The 15,410-nt window shown below is 40.6% G+C and overlaps 1 protein-coding gene across 1 annotated transcript; it reads right to left on the reverse strand.

Annotated features, from left to right (window-relative positions):
* Nucleotides 1-654: 654 nt before the first annotated feature.
* Nucleotides 655-2,089, reverse strand: LOC111610633. The gene is made up of 3 exons (XM_023345350.1): nt 2,025-2,089; nt 1,871-1,929; nt 655-1,799 (listed from the first exon to the last, which is right to left on the reverse strand). Exons 1-3 carry the CDS (start codon nt 2,051-2,053, stop codon nt 766-768), a joined length of 1,122 nt encoding a protein of 373 aa, XP_023201118.1. The 5' UTR covers nt 2,054-2,089; the 3' UTR covers nt 655-765.
* Between the last annotated feature and the right edge of the window lie 13,321 nt (nt 2,090-15,410).

A 15,410-nucleotide genomic window follows, 5' to 3' on the forward strand; every position in this document is an offset into this window, starting at 1 on the left:
AAAAACGGTTTTATTTCCCAAGATTATCCACAAGGTTGCACAACACACTTTTCCAATGTCACGCTGCACTGCAGGAAGTAGTCTTCCCCTTTAGCACAATGACCTATTTTCTCTCAACACAAGTCTAGTAAAAAATATAAAAAACACTTGTTTGCATGTTTGAGCACAAAGATGCTTTGTCACTTCTTTTCTTTAGCGTCTTATTTACATGTTAAAAATGTAAGTTTAAACCTAAGAGATTGTCCCTTTGTAAATAAAGGGTTATATACAACAAAAGATTCAGGGATTTTTTTAAAGTTTCTACATACTTGAAGCAAGCTACATTTGAATTCTTATATTTCCTGTCTGAGAAAATAAACTTTTATAGGGGCTCCCTAAAAATAGTGTTATTGTTTCAAAGACTGACTTCACTCTTGCTACTATTATCTGTTAAACATCTCAAAATACAAATTTGCCCACTGAGTTCTGCTAGTGACCCAAATGTTTGGTAAGATACTTGTGGTACATTTGATTCATAGAGACTACTGTATGAGAAGCACCTGAAATACTGTCCTGTAAAGTTGTTTGATCTTAAACTATAACTGGAATAATAAAAAAAACACACACACACAAGAGCTTTAAAAAAAACATCTGTTTTATTTCAGTACACTATTTTTAAAATTGAAGACATTAGGTTTAGCGTCTATAGGGCAGCTTGAACTTAGACCATTTGGAGGCTGGATGAACACTGGGGAGGTCAGGATTGGACGCCGATGCCCTCTGAGGTCATGGTGTGGTGATCCAAAATGGCTTCTGGACTGGCCCTTGGTTCTGCTTCATCCTACTCCAGGCATATCCCGAATGGCTGTTTGTTTGTTCAGGTTTGTAAGGCAGTACCCTCTGTGGAGGTGTCTCCTGCTCAATAGGTCTCACCAGCCGTCTGATGGTGAATGGTGGTGATTCACCATCAGACGATGGTGATGGTGTGGTGATCCAAAATGGCTTCTGGACTGGCCCTTGGTTCTGCTTCATCCTGCTCCAATCATATCCCGAATGGCTGTTTGTTCGTTCAGGTTTGTAAGGCGGTGCCCTCTGTGGAGGTGTCGCCTGCTCAATAGGTCTCTTCAGCCGTCTGATGGCCGAGCCGCCGAAGGGTTCTGGAAGGTCATAGACCATTACTGGAGCAAACCCCAGAACGGACTCTCCCTCTCTTCCACTTCTGGAACCAGCCAGGCCAGTGAGCCGACTCCTTGGCCTGTAGTCTCCGGTTTTTAGAGCGAACTGTGGACTGGGATAAAACCTCCCAGCTGCAGCGTGAGGCGAGAAACTCCTGACGTTGGCACCCTGAGATGCACGGCCTGATGGGACTTTTCTTGCACGACCCTTAGCAAACGTCTGCATCCGAATAGAACTACGTGGACCAGGACCAACCGGACCAAACAAAATGGCTGATGAGCCCTTTTGCCCATAAGAGGAAGCTGACCTGAAGGAGTAGCCTTCCCTTTGGCTTACCCTTGGACTCTGCTGAGCAGGCAAAGTGCTCTGGCTCTTGGGTTTTGACCAGCTGGTGTTCTTCACCAGCCTCCCTGAGCTTTGAACTGGTTGAGGGTGGGGTTGTGTTAGGCCGCTGGTGGAGGGCTTCCTATCGTAACCACTTTTCGCTGCAGGCTCAGTGTTGAAACTACTGGTCTGGACCTGGATTGAGGGAGGAGAGAAGAAGTCTTGTTTGAGTTGGCTCTGGAAATTGCTGCTGAATTTTCTCAGTATGCCATCTGGTGGAGGGAAGGCAGAGTTTGTGTTGCTGTTCTGGGGTCCATGTGCTGCAGGACAGAGAGACAAATTTCGTTTAGAGAGATGGAGAGAGTTAGGGTGACTGATTTGCAGTTCTTACCGTCCTTAGCCCAAGAACAACCAGCAAGTTCTGCTTGAACTAAGCAAATCAGCAAGATGCTGTTCAGGGAAAAAACATTGAAGAAATTAATACCAAAAAGAAAACTTTCATCTGTAAACTTTGATTAAAAGAAAAAAAAAAGAAGTTCACTCACCCAAAACCAAGTCCATAAGTCATTTCCATGCCTCTTCAGTCTGGTCAAAGCAGAAGCAACCCAACTCCCCAGAAGCTGCTTGCTCTGCATGTACGCAGCTGTGAGTTGGTATTTATTGTAGCCTGCAGCCAATCACAGCGTGATAAACTGATTATCTATAGTTGCTGCGGTGGCGGAGTCACACAGCTCATCTCCTCTGATTTGTGCTTTCTTGTCTTCCTCTGCACTGATGATTAAATATGTCTAAAAAATAATATATGAATCATAAAATTTGTGGCATTTTCTACAATTATTTTGGAGTATAAAGAAGCAGAGAAGAGAAACGTTTAACTGCTGCATCATGCCAGCCACATATAATCAAAATAAATATACACACATCATGTTTGTCACCTAGATGCACTGTTTGTGTTGGTTTGAACAGTAGTTAGAGGATGAAGTTGTGCCACATCATGTTTAACAGATTTTAGTTTCAACTGATGAGAATGAACAGGGTAAGCCCGGAGGTCGGGGCGCCGAGGCGGTCCACTGTGTTTTTGTATTAGAAGATGTTAAGTAGACAGGAAATGTAAAAATATTACTGGGAAGACATTGCCAGTGAAACGGTATTTAAACCCAGCTAGTCTTAAAAACAACAAATCAAAAAACACAATCAAAATGAATATCAAGTATTTGCACTTCTGTTTAATCCAAATTAAGTCAGCGGCTCCATGAGGCCCCCCAGGCCTTCAGGGCTCCATAAATGCTAATATTTTAACACAGACCACAGATATATAAACAGGGGCATTGTATAGGGGGGGAAAGTTAGGACAATTTCAAGGGCCCCCTGACCAACAGGGGCCTTCCACAATTTATTTATTTCATAGAAATTAAATAAATTGGGGCCCTGTCAATTACAAAATTAATCATATTGTGTTTTCTAAAATTGTTTTTATCTGTAAAAATCAAAAGTTCCCACTCCCAGACCAAAAAACACATCCATATTTGCCCTGAACTCCCCTGGATCTGCATGAAATGGTTCATTTCTGCTTGTAGTGCTTGATGGTGACGGTGTTCAGCAGCAGTCAGTGGAAGACAAGAACGACTGTGGCAGCTACTATGCTACTAAAAACTTTTTGAAAATCAGGGTTTCAAAAAAACTGAGATAAGAGAGAACAAAAGACAAGAGTGTCAACCCAGTTTTTTAACAACACAAAGTTGTTAAATTCACCAGATCATTCCAGCTGCAAACACTGCTCACTAAAAGCTACTAATGCAGTGGTGTCCAAAGTCGGTCCTGGAGGGCCGGCATCCTGCACATTTTAGTTCTCTCCCTGGTGGTACCAACAACCTTTAGGTCTTCTAACGAGCCATCATTTGAGGCAGGTGCGTTAAACCAGGGAGAGAACTAAAACATGCAGGCTGCCGGCCCTCCAGGACCAACTTTGGACACCCCTGTACTAATGTATCTCCCAGTTTGAGGAACCAGCCTCACTAATACTGTTGTTTTTGTGAACCAGTCACCCAATATAAACACTATTGAGTTTTAACCTGTGGGTTTATTTTTGCTTTAACATAAAACAGAGTCTATCTAAAAAGTATCCTTGTTACAGTAAACCTTTTCATTGTATGAATGGTTGATAATGAATATCAACCATTCAGCATAGTTAGCTTAGCTACAGTCTAGCGTTTGCCTCCATTTCATCAGCATTTAATGAATTAAAAAATTACCAACTGTTACATGCAGTGGTGGCTGCATGTGGGATTCCTCCCAGTTCGGGTTGCTGCTGAGCTCCGGCGGGTTAAGCAGGCCCAGCTGGTTTCACTCTGTCTCTTGATGAGCAGAGTATAAAACTAGCTGGGAAACTGACTTTTGGTGCCTCTTGGCCAATTGGGCAGCATGTGTGCTGCAGCTTGGTGGTGCTGCAAATGAGGATTTTGGTCTACTAGAAACCCTGGTTTTCATTGTTATTCTCCCTTTTCTTGTAGGTTTTCATTTTCATCTTTGAGTTTTCTAGTGATGGTGAGATGAAGCCTCATGAGGCATTGAACCACTTGAGCCAACTGGTTCAGAAAGGGTTCATTTCTTGAGGCTTCATGTGCACACGAAACCACCTACTGGCCAGGTGTATAATCACAGCCAGCTGTATCTTAATACGTGTGATGCATTGAATTTTTGTCTATTATGGCTCTTGGGAATGACGTCACAAAAGATGTAGGACGAAATCATTTGTCTACATAAATTATGTATACACATATGTGTATAATAAAATATTGTTTGAATGTATTCTCTGTGTGTAATTATTCCCAAAATAGTAGTGTCATGTGATATGGCATGTTGTGTAATAAAGTTTTTCTGTGACTCTAGAAAAATGGCCTGGGCTTAATCAGGCAGAGGACAGTGAAAGTGCCTGTGGAACTAGGGAGGGGGTAGTGAATAGGCTAATGCTTGTGTAACTTGGATGATTTCATGCATTTTTATTAAGAAACAACAATTTCTCCACAGTTTTTGGTTTCAAACGATTTCTCTTTTTTGACACTACATGGATGAGGTGTTATTATTGTACCCCAACTCCTTGGAGCACAATAAACACCTCACCTTTACAGAACATAAGAAACAGTGAAAAATACAGTTCCTCATAAGCAAACATAACACATCTGCAAATTTTCAGTTCACCTTACCTTGTTAGGGCTTATCAAATCGAAATGTTCCCACATAGGAGAAATCCTCCTCTTTCTCGCCGGCTCCATCCTACTCCTATCCTTGCGCTCCTAAATCTATCTATCTATCTCTCTCCTAAACTCTCCAAACACCAAACTAACTGTCTCAAACTAAATAACCACTATCCAAACTCTGCTATCCAAACTATCAAAACTCTATCCACTCTCTCAACTGACCACAACTCGCCTACAACAACCCACATTATGAATGGAGCCTGTGGGGTTTCTAAAGCTGTCAAACGCCGCGCCAAACTCTGAGCCACTTCCCGAAGCAGTCACGTGGTACAGCCGGGCAGCGAGGCTTCGGACGTCATCGTTTTCGGCTCCTCCCCTAAATGAAGCAAGCCTCGATACGCGCTTTACGGAAACGCCCCCTCCATTACTCGACACACGCCTCGAAGCCTCGGCACATCATGTAACATCACTAGAGTTTTCTCTGGATCCCCCAGAATAAACCCTTTAATTTTACCCTCCTGGTTTTTGTCTCTTAATTTTTCCTGGCTTATCTATTGTTACAGCCCCCCCCCCCCCCCCTCCAAAACCCCTAGACTGCCTTGGGGATGTAACACCAACATATTCATATATTGAACTTGTACCTTTTACCACTTAACAACAGATGAGTCAGTCAGCAGCAGCTCTAACCCGCATCCCTCCTGACCCGTCCTCTACTAACTGAAATTAAAGCTTATGTTAAAGTATGTAACTTTTATAAAAATATATATTTTTACATATTTGTTAAAACTGTTATTATATTGTGACAGTACGGCATGAGAGATAATCTGTGAAAAATCTATTTCCTCTGCCTTCTCCCAGTGCTCTCTAGAAACAACCAATCAGTGGCAGGAGAGTTTTACTGCTGTCAATCACAATCTCATGTGGTGCTGCTCCTCCTCCCTCCCCTTGCTCTGTTCTATGCTGTATGTAGCGCAGCCTGTTGTGAATGCTCAGTCTGGTTAGCATAGCTACCAATAATGGCAGATAAACGATTTTCCTGTAATGATATGTTGTTTTTCCACCATTAGAATATTTAGCAGTGAGTGAACGAGGTTGATTGACAGCACTAAGACCCTCCTACTGGTTCTGATTGGTTGTTTTGGTTGGAACGTTGCATTACTTTAGCTAGCAATAATAATTCAGGAGATTCGTGGCGGTGCCCCATTATATAAATATAACATTTATTTATTGAGATGATCAGTGCTGCTAAATTTGATTTAATGGTTTCAGCATACATAAATTAAAAGATTTTAAATTGTTTAACATTTATATGTAAGATTTTAAGAAGCTGACATGCTTACTTTCTAAAGGTTCAAAGAACAGTATTTAGTTAAATTGTTTTGTTACCATAGCAACAATCTGATGCTATGAGTTTAATGTTTGAGTTTGAGCTCTGTTTGTTTACAAATACAAATTAGTAAACTGCAATTATAACTTATTGCTTTTTAGGCTGGCTAATTAAGCTACTCCCATTCTCCCAGACTGAATCTGAAACAGAAGCTGTTAGCGTTGCTAAAGGGGCCCCTAAGTCAAATTGTGCTCCAGGCCTCATGCAGCCTTGGACCGGCCCTGCATGATGAGTTAAATCCGCTGCACTGCGCAGAGATGCGCAACAAACGGGAGATTTAAATTAATGCTGCTAATGTTAAATTTAGTAGCTCTTCCGTTTGGTGTCTGTTGAGTTTTTAACAAGGGGACACAGAAACTGTTTTGGTTGGTCCAGTTTGTGGGACGACTTTCTCAGATCTCCTCGGAGCTGCGCACATTAACTCTGTCTGACTAAGTGGACAAAGCATTTGATATGGTTTATACTAAAAATAATAATAGAATAATATAAAACCGGCGTGATGCGTGACTACGTGGCGAGCGTGAAAGCTCCTCACCGGGCTGAACCTGCATGATGAGGTTAGCGCTGGTTTGTTTACCACTAACGCACCGACCAACCGGGACCATAGACATAAACTTTATCAGCGCAGACAGAGCCGGGCGCTGGGCAGCGTGTTGAGATGGAAAAGCCTCACAAAATTCTTTATCCACAAATATAAATCATTCTCACTGCTCGCTCAACGCACCTCTGAAAGCGCCACTACAAGCTATTCCTGCGGTTCACATAGAGCTGCACAACCAGAGCTAACGCGGCGGGTTTTAAACTCTTACCCTAATCAAAAACTCTGGAAAGAAACATAATTCCTCACAGGGGGTTGATGTAAATATCAATACAGGTCAGCCTGTGTCCAGTTTGAGTGAAAGGAGGCGCGCGATCCGCACTGAGGTAAACTTAAGACATCCAGCTGGTGTGATTGGTCCAGCTTTAAATGCATAAACTATAAATCTGTCTTCTATAAACATATCTTTTAGGAATAAATCTGCTGAAACGCTCAGAGCAACAGAGACACTTGCAATCTGGCTTTAAAAAAAATATATATACATATTTTTTTTTTTCCTAAAAACATAAACAAGAAAGGCTTAGCCTGGCAGTGGGGCTGGTAAAGCATGGCATGCCTATAATTCACTGGGGGAAACCCTGATGAAATTTTGTCAGGTTTTTTTCTCGTATCTGGATTAACATGAGCCCCATTCACATGTGCCAACATTACATAAAATCATAAAAGCTGCAGTATTTAACTTTTATTTTAGAAAAATATGTTTTTTACATATTTGTTATAATTGTCACCATGTCCTGACAGTATGAGGCAGATCATCTGTGAAATGATCAATATACGTAAAAACAAATGTACAAGCTACTTGCTACATCTTTAAAGTACAGTCTCAGAATATTTAAGATAATAAATCTTAAATATCAAGATTTAATAAAAGATAGATCAACAACAAAGGCGGCACCCTGCTGCCCTTTTCTCCACATTTTTGACCCATGTTCAATTTACCCTAAAGAATTAGATCAGAGTTCTTTTACGTTCTTTTCGGAGGCGATTCCACAGTGATGGTGCCGAATAAGAGGAGGCTGAGTGACGACATCCTGGGTTCGGGTGACACATAGGAAGAGAAATATGAGGGCAACAAGCCAAGAATGGATTTAGAAATAAAAATGTACCACTGAGAAACTGTATGTGGAACTACAGCTGTTTATATCCGGTGATAAACCCTAGTGTCTTTAGTGAGTCTAATAAGCAGAGGAAATATTTCACAGCATCATGTCTTGGGTGAGAGCATCAGTTTTTGGCAAGCACTGCTGATCATCTCTTTTGCTTTTGCCGCTCCTCTTTAAATCTCTGCCTGGCTGAACGGTTAAAACGCTGAGAAGAGAAATACATTGGTGTGAAAATTGTTTCGCACACTTTAGTGTTTCAGAACATCAAACCATTTTAAGAGACAACACAAGTAAACACAAAATGCAGTTTCTCCATGGAGGTGTTGCTGTATTGAGGGAGGAAAAAATAAAACCCACATGGGTAGGTGTGAAAAAGTGATTGACCCTTGAACCTAACATCTACAGTCAGGTGTTTGTGATAGCTTGTAGTGAGGGTTTTCCAGCTGTGGAGGAATTTTGGCCACTTGTGTTTGTAGATTTGTTGTAATTCAGCCACATTTGGAGGGTTTTCCAGCATGAACGACTTTTTAAGGTCACAGCATCTCAATAGGATATAGGTCTGGACTTTATCTAGGCCACTCCAAAGTCTTTATTTTGTGGTTCTTAAGCCATTCGGAGGTAGACTTGCTGGTGTGTTTTGGATCATTGCCCTGCTGCTGGACCCAAGTTGGTTTCATCTGGAGGTCACCAAAAGATGACCAGATGTTCTCCTTCACCACCGGCGTCTCCTCTGCTAGATGATGAGCTCTTCTCATCTAAATCTCATGCAAATGTTTACATCCGTTGCTGTCATGATTTTTAATGACTTACCGTGTGAACAAATTTATTCACGTGTGATTTTAATTCAATTCCTTAAACATCAACAACAGCTACTGCCCTGACCTGGGCCTTTCTCCGCCGCCAGCAGGCAGGGAGGGTGCAGCCTCTTGCCCAAGGACACAACAGCTGAGACGGACGGAGCGTGGGTTTGAATTGGCAACCCACCAGTTGCCGGGTGAACTTCTACCTCCTGAGTTGTTGTAGTTGTAACTGGATGACCACTACAGATACTCAAAAGACTGTGTTCTACGTCATGAACTGACCTGGCCCAGGTTTTTTTAATATCCAGAACCACTCATGAATACTTCAAGTAAAATAATATTTTGGAAGTTATTACCTCAGCTGAACTTGCGTCCTAACTTCTCTGTCACATTCTCATTGGAGTTTCTAGTTAACAGAAGGGTTCACTCAAGCTTAAATGTCCAGTGTTGTATAGTAACGAAGTAAAAATACTTCACTACTTTACTTAAGTATATTTTGGAGTACTTCATACTTTCCTGGAGTATGAAAATTTTTGATGACTTTCACTTTTACTTCACTATATTTCCGAACTTAATTGCGTACTTTTACTCCGATACATTTTCAATGTGTGGTTTAGTTACTCGTTACAAAAAAGCGAGAGAGAGAAACGAAGTGTTTTGACCCCACCTACTGATTAGCAAGTAGCAGGTAGGCTACCGAACAAAGTCGGTAGCCTGCTTGCCTGGGCTTGTTCATCACCTCCAATAGGATACACCTGTTTCGCTTCTCCCATTAAACACAAAGCAAGTCTCGCAATCAGCAGCAGCCACATGGAGGAGGAGACGGAGACCACAACGACTGCAACTACGTCGGACACGGCTCCAGGGGAACCACCAGCTGGTGATAGGGTGACCAGACGTCCTCTTTTTCCCGGACATGTCCTACTTTTCAGACCTAAAAAGATGTCCGGGGGGAATTTAAAAATTGTCCGGGATTTTGGTCAATTGCCTCAAAACACATTACATAGCTTACAGTGCATTGTAAGGCACTGCGCACGGCGCTGCGTGTCACGTGATCCCTGAGCCGTGTCAGTGGGCAGCATCCCTCTGGGTTTTTTTTTTTTTGCATAATGACCAGTTGTGTGCACCACCTATTGACTGATTCACTGATTTGTGAAGTAGAGTAATTGTAACAGATCTTTCTCTTCATGTTGGCCGCATTTTCTGTACTATTTATTTTTCTCATTTTCAGCACTGACCTTACTTGAAGGGAAAACTTGAGGCTTACAAAAATTTTGTATTTTCTGTCCTGGAGGGTTTACTAAGAAGCTGGTTAGTTGTAAAGCAGGTTAAGTTAACCTTGTGCTATAGGTAAAGCACCTAATTTTCTTAACTAAATGATGCCTGCAGGTATATCTATTAGCAGGTTTAATTTTGCCTGCACTTGGTTGGGTACATTATTTTAAGTGTATTTGACAAGTTTACCAAAATATAAAAAATGTCATTCAAACTGCATTTGCTTTGTTTTACTTTTTACTTGTACTTTTCATTACATTACTTGAGTACATCCATTTTTACAGTAATTTCCATACTTAAGTACAAGAAGTTTCAGATACTTTAAGACTTTAACTCAAGTAACATTTCAGTCAGTGACTTGGACTTTTACCAAAGTCATATTTTGGAGAGGTACATATACTTTTACTTGACTCTGAGATTTCAGTACTTTATACAACACTGTAAATGTCCACCATCTAAATCCCGACACATATTGTACCTATTATTTAAATATTGATACAGTGTCACTGCGAAATGGGAGAAGCCACATCGCATGACTTGAAGCAGCAGAACAAGTAGCAGGTCATCTTTTGGTTTGCATGAGAATCATTCAGAAATCAGAAATTTTCAAACATATCACTCTCCGACCAGAACTTGTGCAAAAGGCCTTAAACGTGACATGAGATTAAGATAAAGTAATCTTTTACTTCACAGAAATATGCCGATGCCAATCACTAGATTATTAAACCATAAAATGTAATATTTACAAAGAACTGTTTATTTAGACACATGTCGATACATTTGATAAATGCTCTGTGAGGTGATCTTCTGCTAGTGTGAAAGCCATAAAAACTCCAAGATCAGCTAACTTTTACCCTGTTAAACCGAACGAACACACTCTCCGGATGCCAGTAACCTTCAGTTGGAAAGATTAGTTTTATCTTTGTTATGGAATAATGTCTCCTCTCAAATGGAAACTAAAACAGTTGAAAAGAAAAACAGATTGTTTTTTGGCCTCGCTCCGGTAACGGGCCCTGAACACGTGTTCTAGTCACCTCCACTAATCAGCGCCTGAAAAACATGCGGCATTTCTGTTTGCTCTAATGCTGACCTTAGAAGTGTTGGGAGAACAAGCGACACACTTGCTTCAATTATTTTATTAACCATAAACTAAAGCTACCCTCTAGCTCTTCAGGAAACTGCCTGGCTGTTGTTAAAATGATTCACAGTTTGGTTCAGAAACAAAAATGTCACCATCTTCTTAAAATAAATAATGGCCTCAGTCATTTTTTGTGCCTTTTTTGTTGCCTAAATTCTATTTTGGCCAAAAAAAGGGGAAAAAAATATCACTGTTTAAAAGTCACTATTGGCAAAAAATGGTTAAGGCCATTATTTTAGGAAGGTGACAATGTAGAAAATAAGGAAAAGTAGTTATAAAGTAAAGAAGCTTGCTATCTTTCACCAGGACATGTCATTCAAATCTTTTATTAAAACAGCTTTTTAGAATTTCCTTCTTTAACCTCAGCAATATCACTGAACAAATACTGCTTAGAAATATTCTCTCTCTATCTCAAAGTGATCCTGAAAAACTAGTCTATGAATTTTTGACACCAAAACTGGATTCTTTATTAATTCTCTACCGTCAGAAAGTAAAAAAAATGTTTTAATAAAAAGCCTGCAGCTTCAGCAGGAATCCTGATGAGAATTAAAAGAATAGATTGTACTGTTGATCGTTTAGCTTCCCTTCCTTGATTTCTAGTTAAATTCAATGTGGAATTCAAAATTCTCCTTGTATTTAAAGCCATCAGAGAGCTGATTGCTCCAGATGTACCTAACAGCACTTTGCCTTCAGCCTGCAGGTTCACAGCTGGTTCTAGATGTTCTAAAGGTAGAATGGGAGGCAGATCCTTTAGTCATCAGACTCCTCTCCTCTGGAACCAGTTCCCAGTTTGAGTCCTTGAGGCAGACAGACACCCTGTCTACCTTTAAGACTGGAATTAAAACGTTGCTTTTTGATGAAGCTTACAGTGAGAGTGGCTTAGGTTATATTAATCCATCTCTGTTGTCATGTTACTGGATGTTCACTGCTACAGGCTGCTGTTGTTCCTTGTCACACTTAATCATCAAACTGCAATATTAGCAATCAATACAAAGAGGTATTGTAATTTTTCTCTCATATTCTGATCTTTGCCCCTTTTTTGTTTTATATGTTATTTTATTTTCTGTACCACAGTGGGGCCTGATATTTTATGTTCTAGCAATTACATGTCTTATGTCTTTGTCTTCAATCAGTGATCGGTACATCAGTCGCATTTACAAACAGATCTGCGATTCAAGAAGGACATACTGAGGTTAATGTGGTCTCTAAGTTATTTATTTCATTCCTCCCTGTGGGAGCACGGCAAGGTTTGTCATTTAATTTCTTGGACTGGCCACACGGTGGCAGCAGGCTGAAGCCGTGTGTGGTTGCTTGTAATCACAAACGGCGTATTAGGGCCACTGTAGATAGAAACAAAGGAGTAAATTTCAGGAAAAACTTTTTTTTTTTTTAGATTAATCTCAGAAATCTTCTAGAAAAAGAAGACTTGGAAATTTCTCTGAGATTGTGATCACAATTACAATTTTATGTCATTCCGCCGTATTTTAATGTATACAGGACTAATGGCCTGCTACATTCCACATGGGATTTTTTTCTACTAAGGAAACTTTACAAATAGTGTTGGAAACACAATAGATAGAGCACTGCTTCTATGTAATGACCCCCAAAAATGAGATCAGATCAACCACAAGGGGGCACAACACACTTTCTAATTACCTTCTTTCCATTCAGTCCTGTAATAACAGAAAACCATCTGTTACTAATGGTCTCTTCTCTTTAAAATATAGTCATTGAGGGTGTATTTATAAAGATAAAATCCTCTCAACATCACTCACTAGAACCTATTATAATCTCTGTGTAATCAACTGAAATGACTTCTTTTGGTTAAGTGACTGATATTGACGGACATTTCTTGTGAACTGGTGCTATATAAATAATTTATTGGAATTTTGTGATTTAAAAAGTGGCAAGCAACTGTGAAGTGGATTGGAATTTTTAAGCAATATTTTGAAAGGTGTTTAATTGCATAAGTCATTACTTTGTTAAAAAAAAAAAAGAAAGACAAAAAAATCACCCTTTACTGTCTCTTACGGTGTCTCTAGCTTTTTAGCAAATCTAGATACTTTTGTTCCTACTATTTTTTCTGTTACTCTGCAAAGTTTCATCAGTTTCTTTTTAAGTCTTATCAAAGATTCTCAATTGGATTTATTTTCATGAACTTTTGCCCTGTTCTAAGACTTGCATTCACTTTGACCTATTTCACTTCAACGGTACTGGCGTCTTTTTCAGGGTTGGTCTCACCCAAATGATCGCTGCTGATAGGCACCAACCACAAAGTTTCTGCAAGGACCGGTAAGAACAGACCTGGGTTTCTCAGTTCTGGTCCTCAGGGAACCCTACCCTGTAAGTTTTAGATGGGTCTGTTCAAGAACACCTGACCTCCTCTGTAGCCATCAAGTGCTACAGACGTGTGTGAAGGGAAACACCTAAAACATTTGCCAATGGTCCAGAATTGGTCTAAAATGTGTAGAACTGTGGATTCATTGGCCAAAGCCAATTGAATCTAAGCTAGTATTAATGGCTACATTCAGGTTCTTAACACTTATGTCAGCACAAGGTCTATGAAGGTTGGATGTTTAGTCGTGCCTACTGGACTCTTTGTGGCTTTTTCTTTTTCCGTGACTAATCTCGTTGTGGATCTCCGAAGTTCCTACAGAGTTAGCATGCACCTCTTGTCTGCTTCTAAATCCTCTTTGTGGCTAATGTGTCACAATTTTTGTAGGCCCTAAGGCCGGTTTGCTCAAGTCCAGTCCTCGAGAGCTACCGTCTTGCAACATTTATATGCATTCTTACTCCAACAGACCAGGATCAAATGGTTGAATTCCCTCACCAGTCGTCATTCAGCTCTAAACAAGACTGGTAATGAGCCATTCGTTTGATTCAGGTGTGTTGGAAGCAGGGATGCTTCTGAAAGTTGCAGGATGGTAGCTCTCGAGAACTGGACTAGAGCTCCCCTGCTTTAAGGGGACTAAAAAGTCCCAGCTCAGTCACATTGATACTGCTGTCACCACAGCAGCATGGACGTTGCTCAGGTGACAAAGCAGCAACAATGATCTCTTGTGAAACTGTAGATAATTTAATAGTGAAAATCATGTAAATGTAACCCACCTTCTTCTACCTCTTCAAGTATTTTCCCTCTAATTCTTAAAACAGACTACTCAAATCTGTATTTTGTACTTAACAAAATCTTCCTGGCTGTTTCTTTTTTTCCAAATGTCTTTACCGTCTCACTCCCAGATATACATCCTTTCAGGGTTTTTCATCATTTTTGGTGTAATAAACCATCAATATGTTCATATTTACAGTAAATATTTCCTCAGTGTTGTTTCACACATTAATTTTGGTAGGATTTCTGTTTCCTTTTCCTTTGTGGGAGCTCAACAGAAAAAAATGAGCATGCCATTGAATCCTTAACTGCCCTTTTCTGTTGCTCTTTGTCATTGCAAGTCCAAACAAAATCAGTCAAGTGGAACCAAAAATGCATAAAAAGCAGAATATATTCTGAGCACAAACAGATGCCATGTTTAATGTTCTGTAAATCGCTTTACTGACGGCCATGGAAAAACACATCATACATCTAAAATGTTGTACTTTAAAATGGAAATACATAATGTTCTCGAATTTCAGAACATTCGAAATGTTCCAGAAGTATCTGGAAGCAGAGAGTCTCTGATCATAACCGCTGTTCACTGCAGGGTCAGCGTTGAATGTGGAGAAACAAGTGCCGGACATAGAGATCGCTGCTGAACTTGCTTTGTCTGCTGTCGGGTAGAGGGAGGCCAGCGTGTGTTGCTGTTCTTGGATTTCAGTCTCAAACATTCACCCCAAAAACCAATCCACAACTAATTTTTCAATTTCTTCATCGTGGTTAGAGCGAAAAGCAGCCCATCTTCCCTGTAGCTGCTTGTTTTGCATGCATGCTGCAGCAGTGGGCTGGTATTTATTGCAGCCTGTAATCAATCACTGCTTGATGAACCGATTGTCTGCAGGTGCTGCTATAATAAAGTCAAAATCTGAGAAAGCAAATGAAATGAGGATTTGCTCGCGCAGCTATGACGTTACTCTGGCTTGTATTAGTCGTGATTCTCTGGCAAACGCCGGCGATGATGTAATATCTGAACCTGATCAGACCCAGCTGCCATTGACAGGAGTCAGAGACATGACTTTATGTCAGCTTGTGAGCATGGCGTCAACTTCCTGTGCTGGCCTGACCCATCTGTGGCCATGTGGGACTCTCCACAGGCAGATGAACTTTTCCACCTCTTGTGTAAGTAACACATACACACTAAGAGAACACACTCCCCGGTTTTCTGACAGGTGTGAGGTTTTGTCCCTGACTGTGCCTGGTCAGTCGTGTTCTATCATGAAAGTTCCCCTGCAGAGGAGGCAAGACGCACAACTTGACGTCCGGATAACCGTGTCGCTTGGTCCAG

This window comes from Xiphophorus maculatus, chromosome 13 (genome assembly GCF_002775205.1).
Source record: "Xiphophorus maculatus strain JP 163 A chromosome 13, X_maculatus-5.0-male, whole genome shotgun sequence".
Classification (NCBI taxonomy): Eukaryota; Metazoa; Chordata; class Actinopteri; order Cyprinodontiformes; family Poeciliidae; genus Xiphophorus; species Xiphophorus maculatus.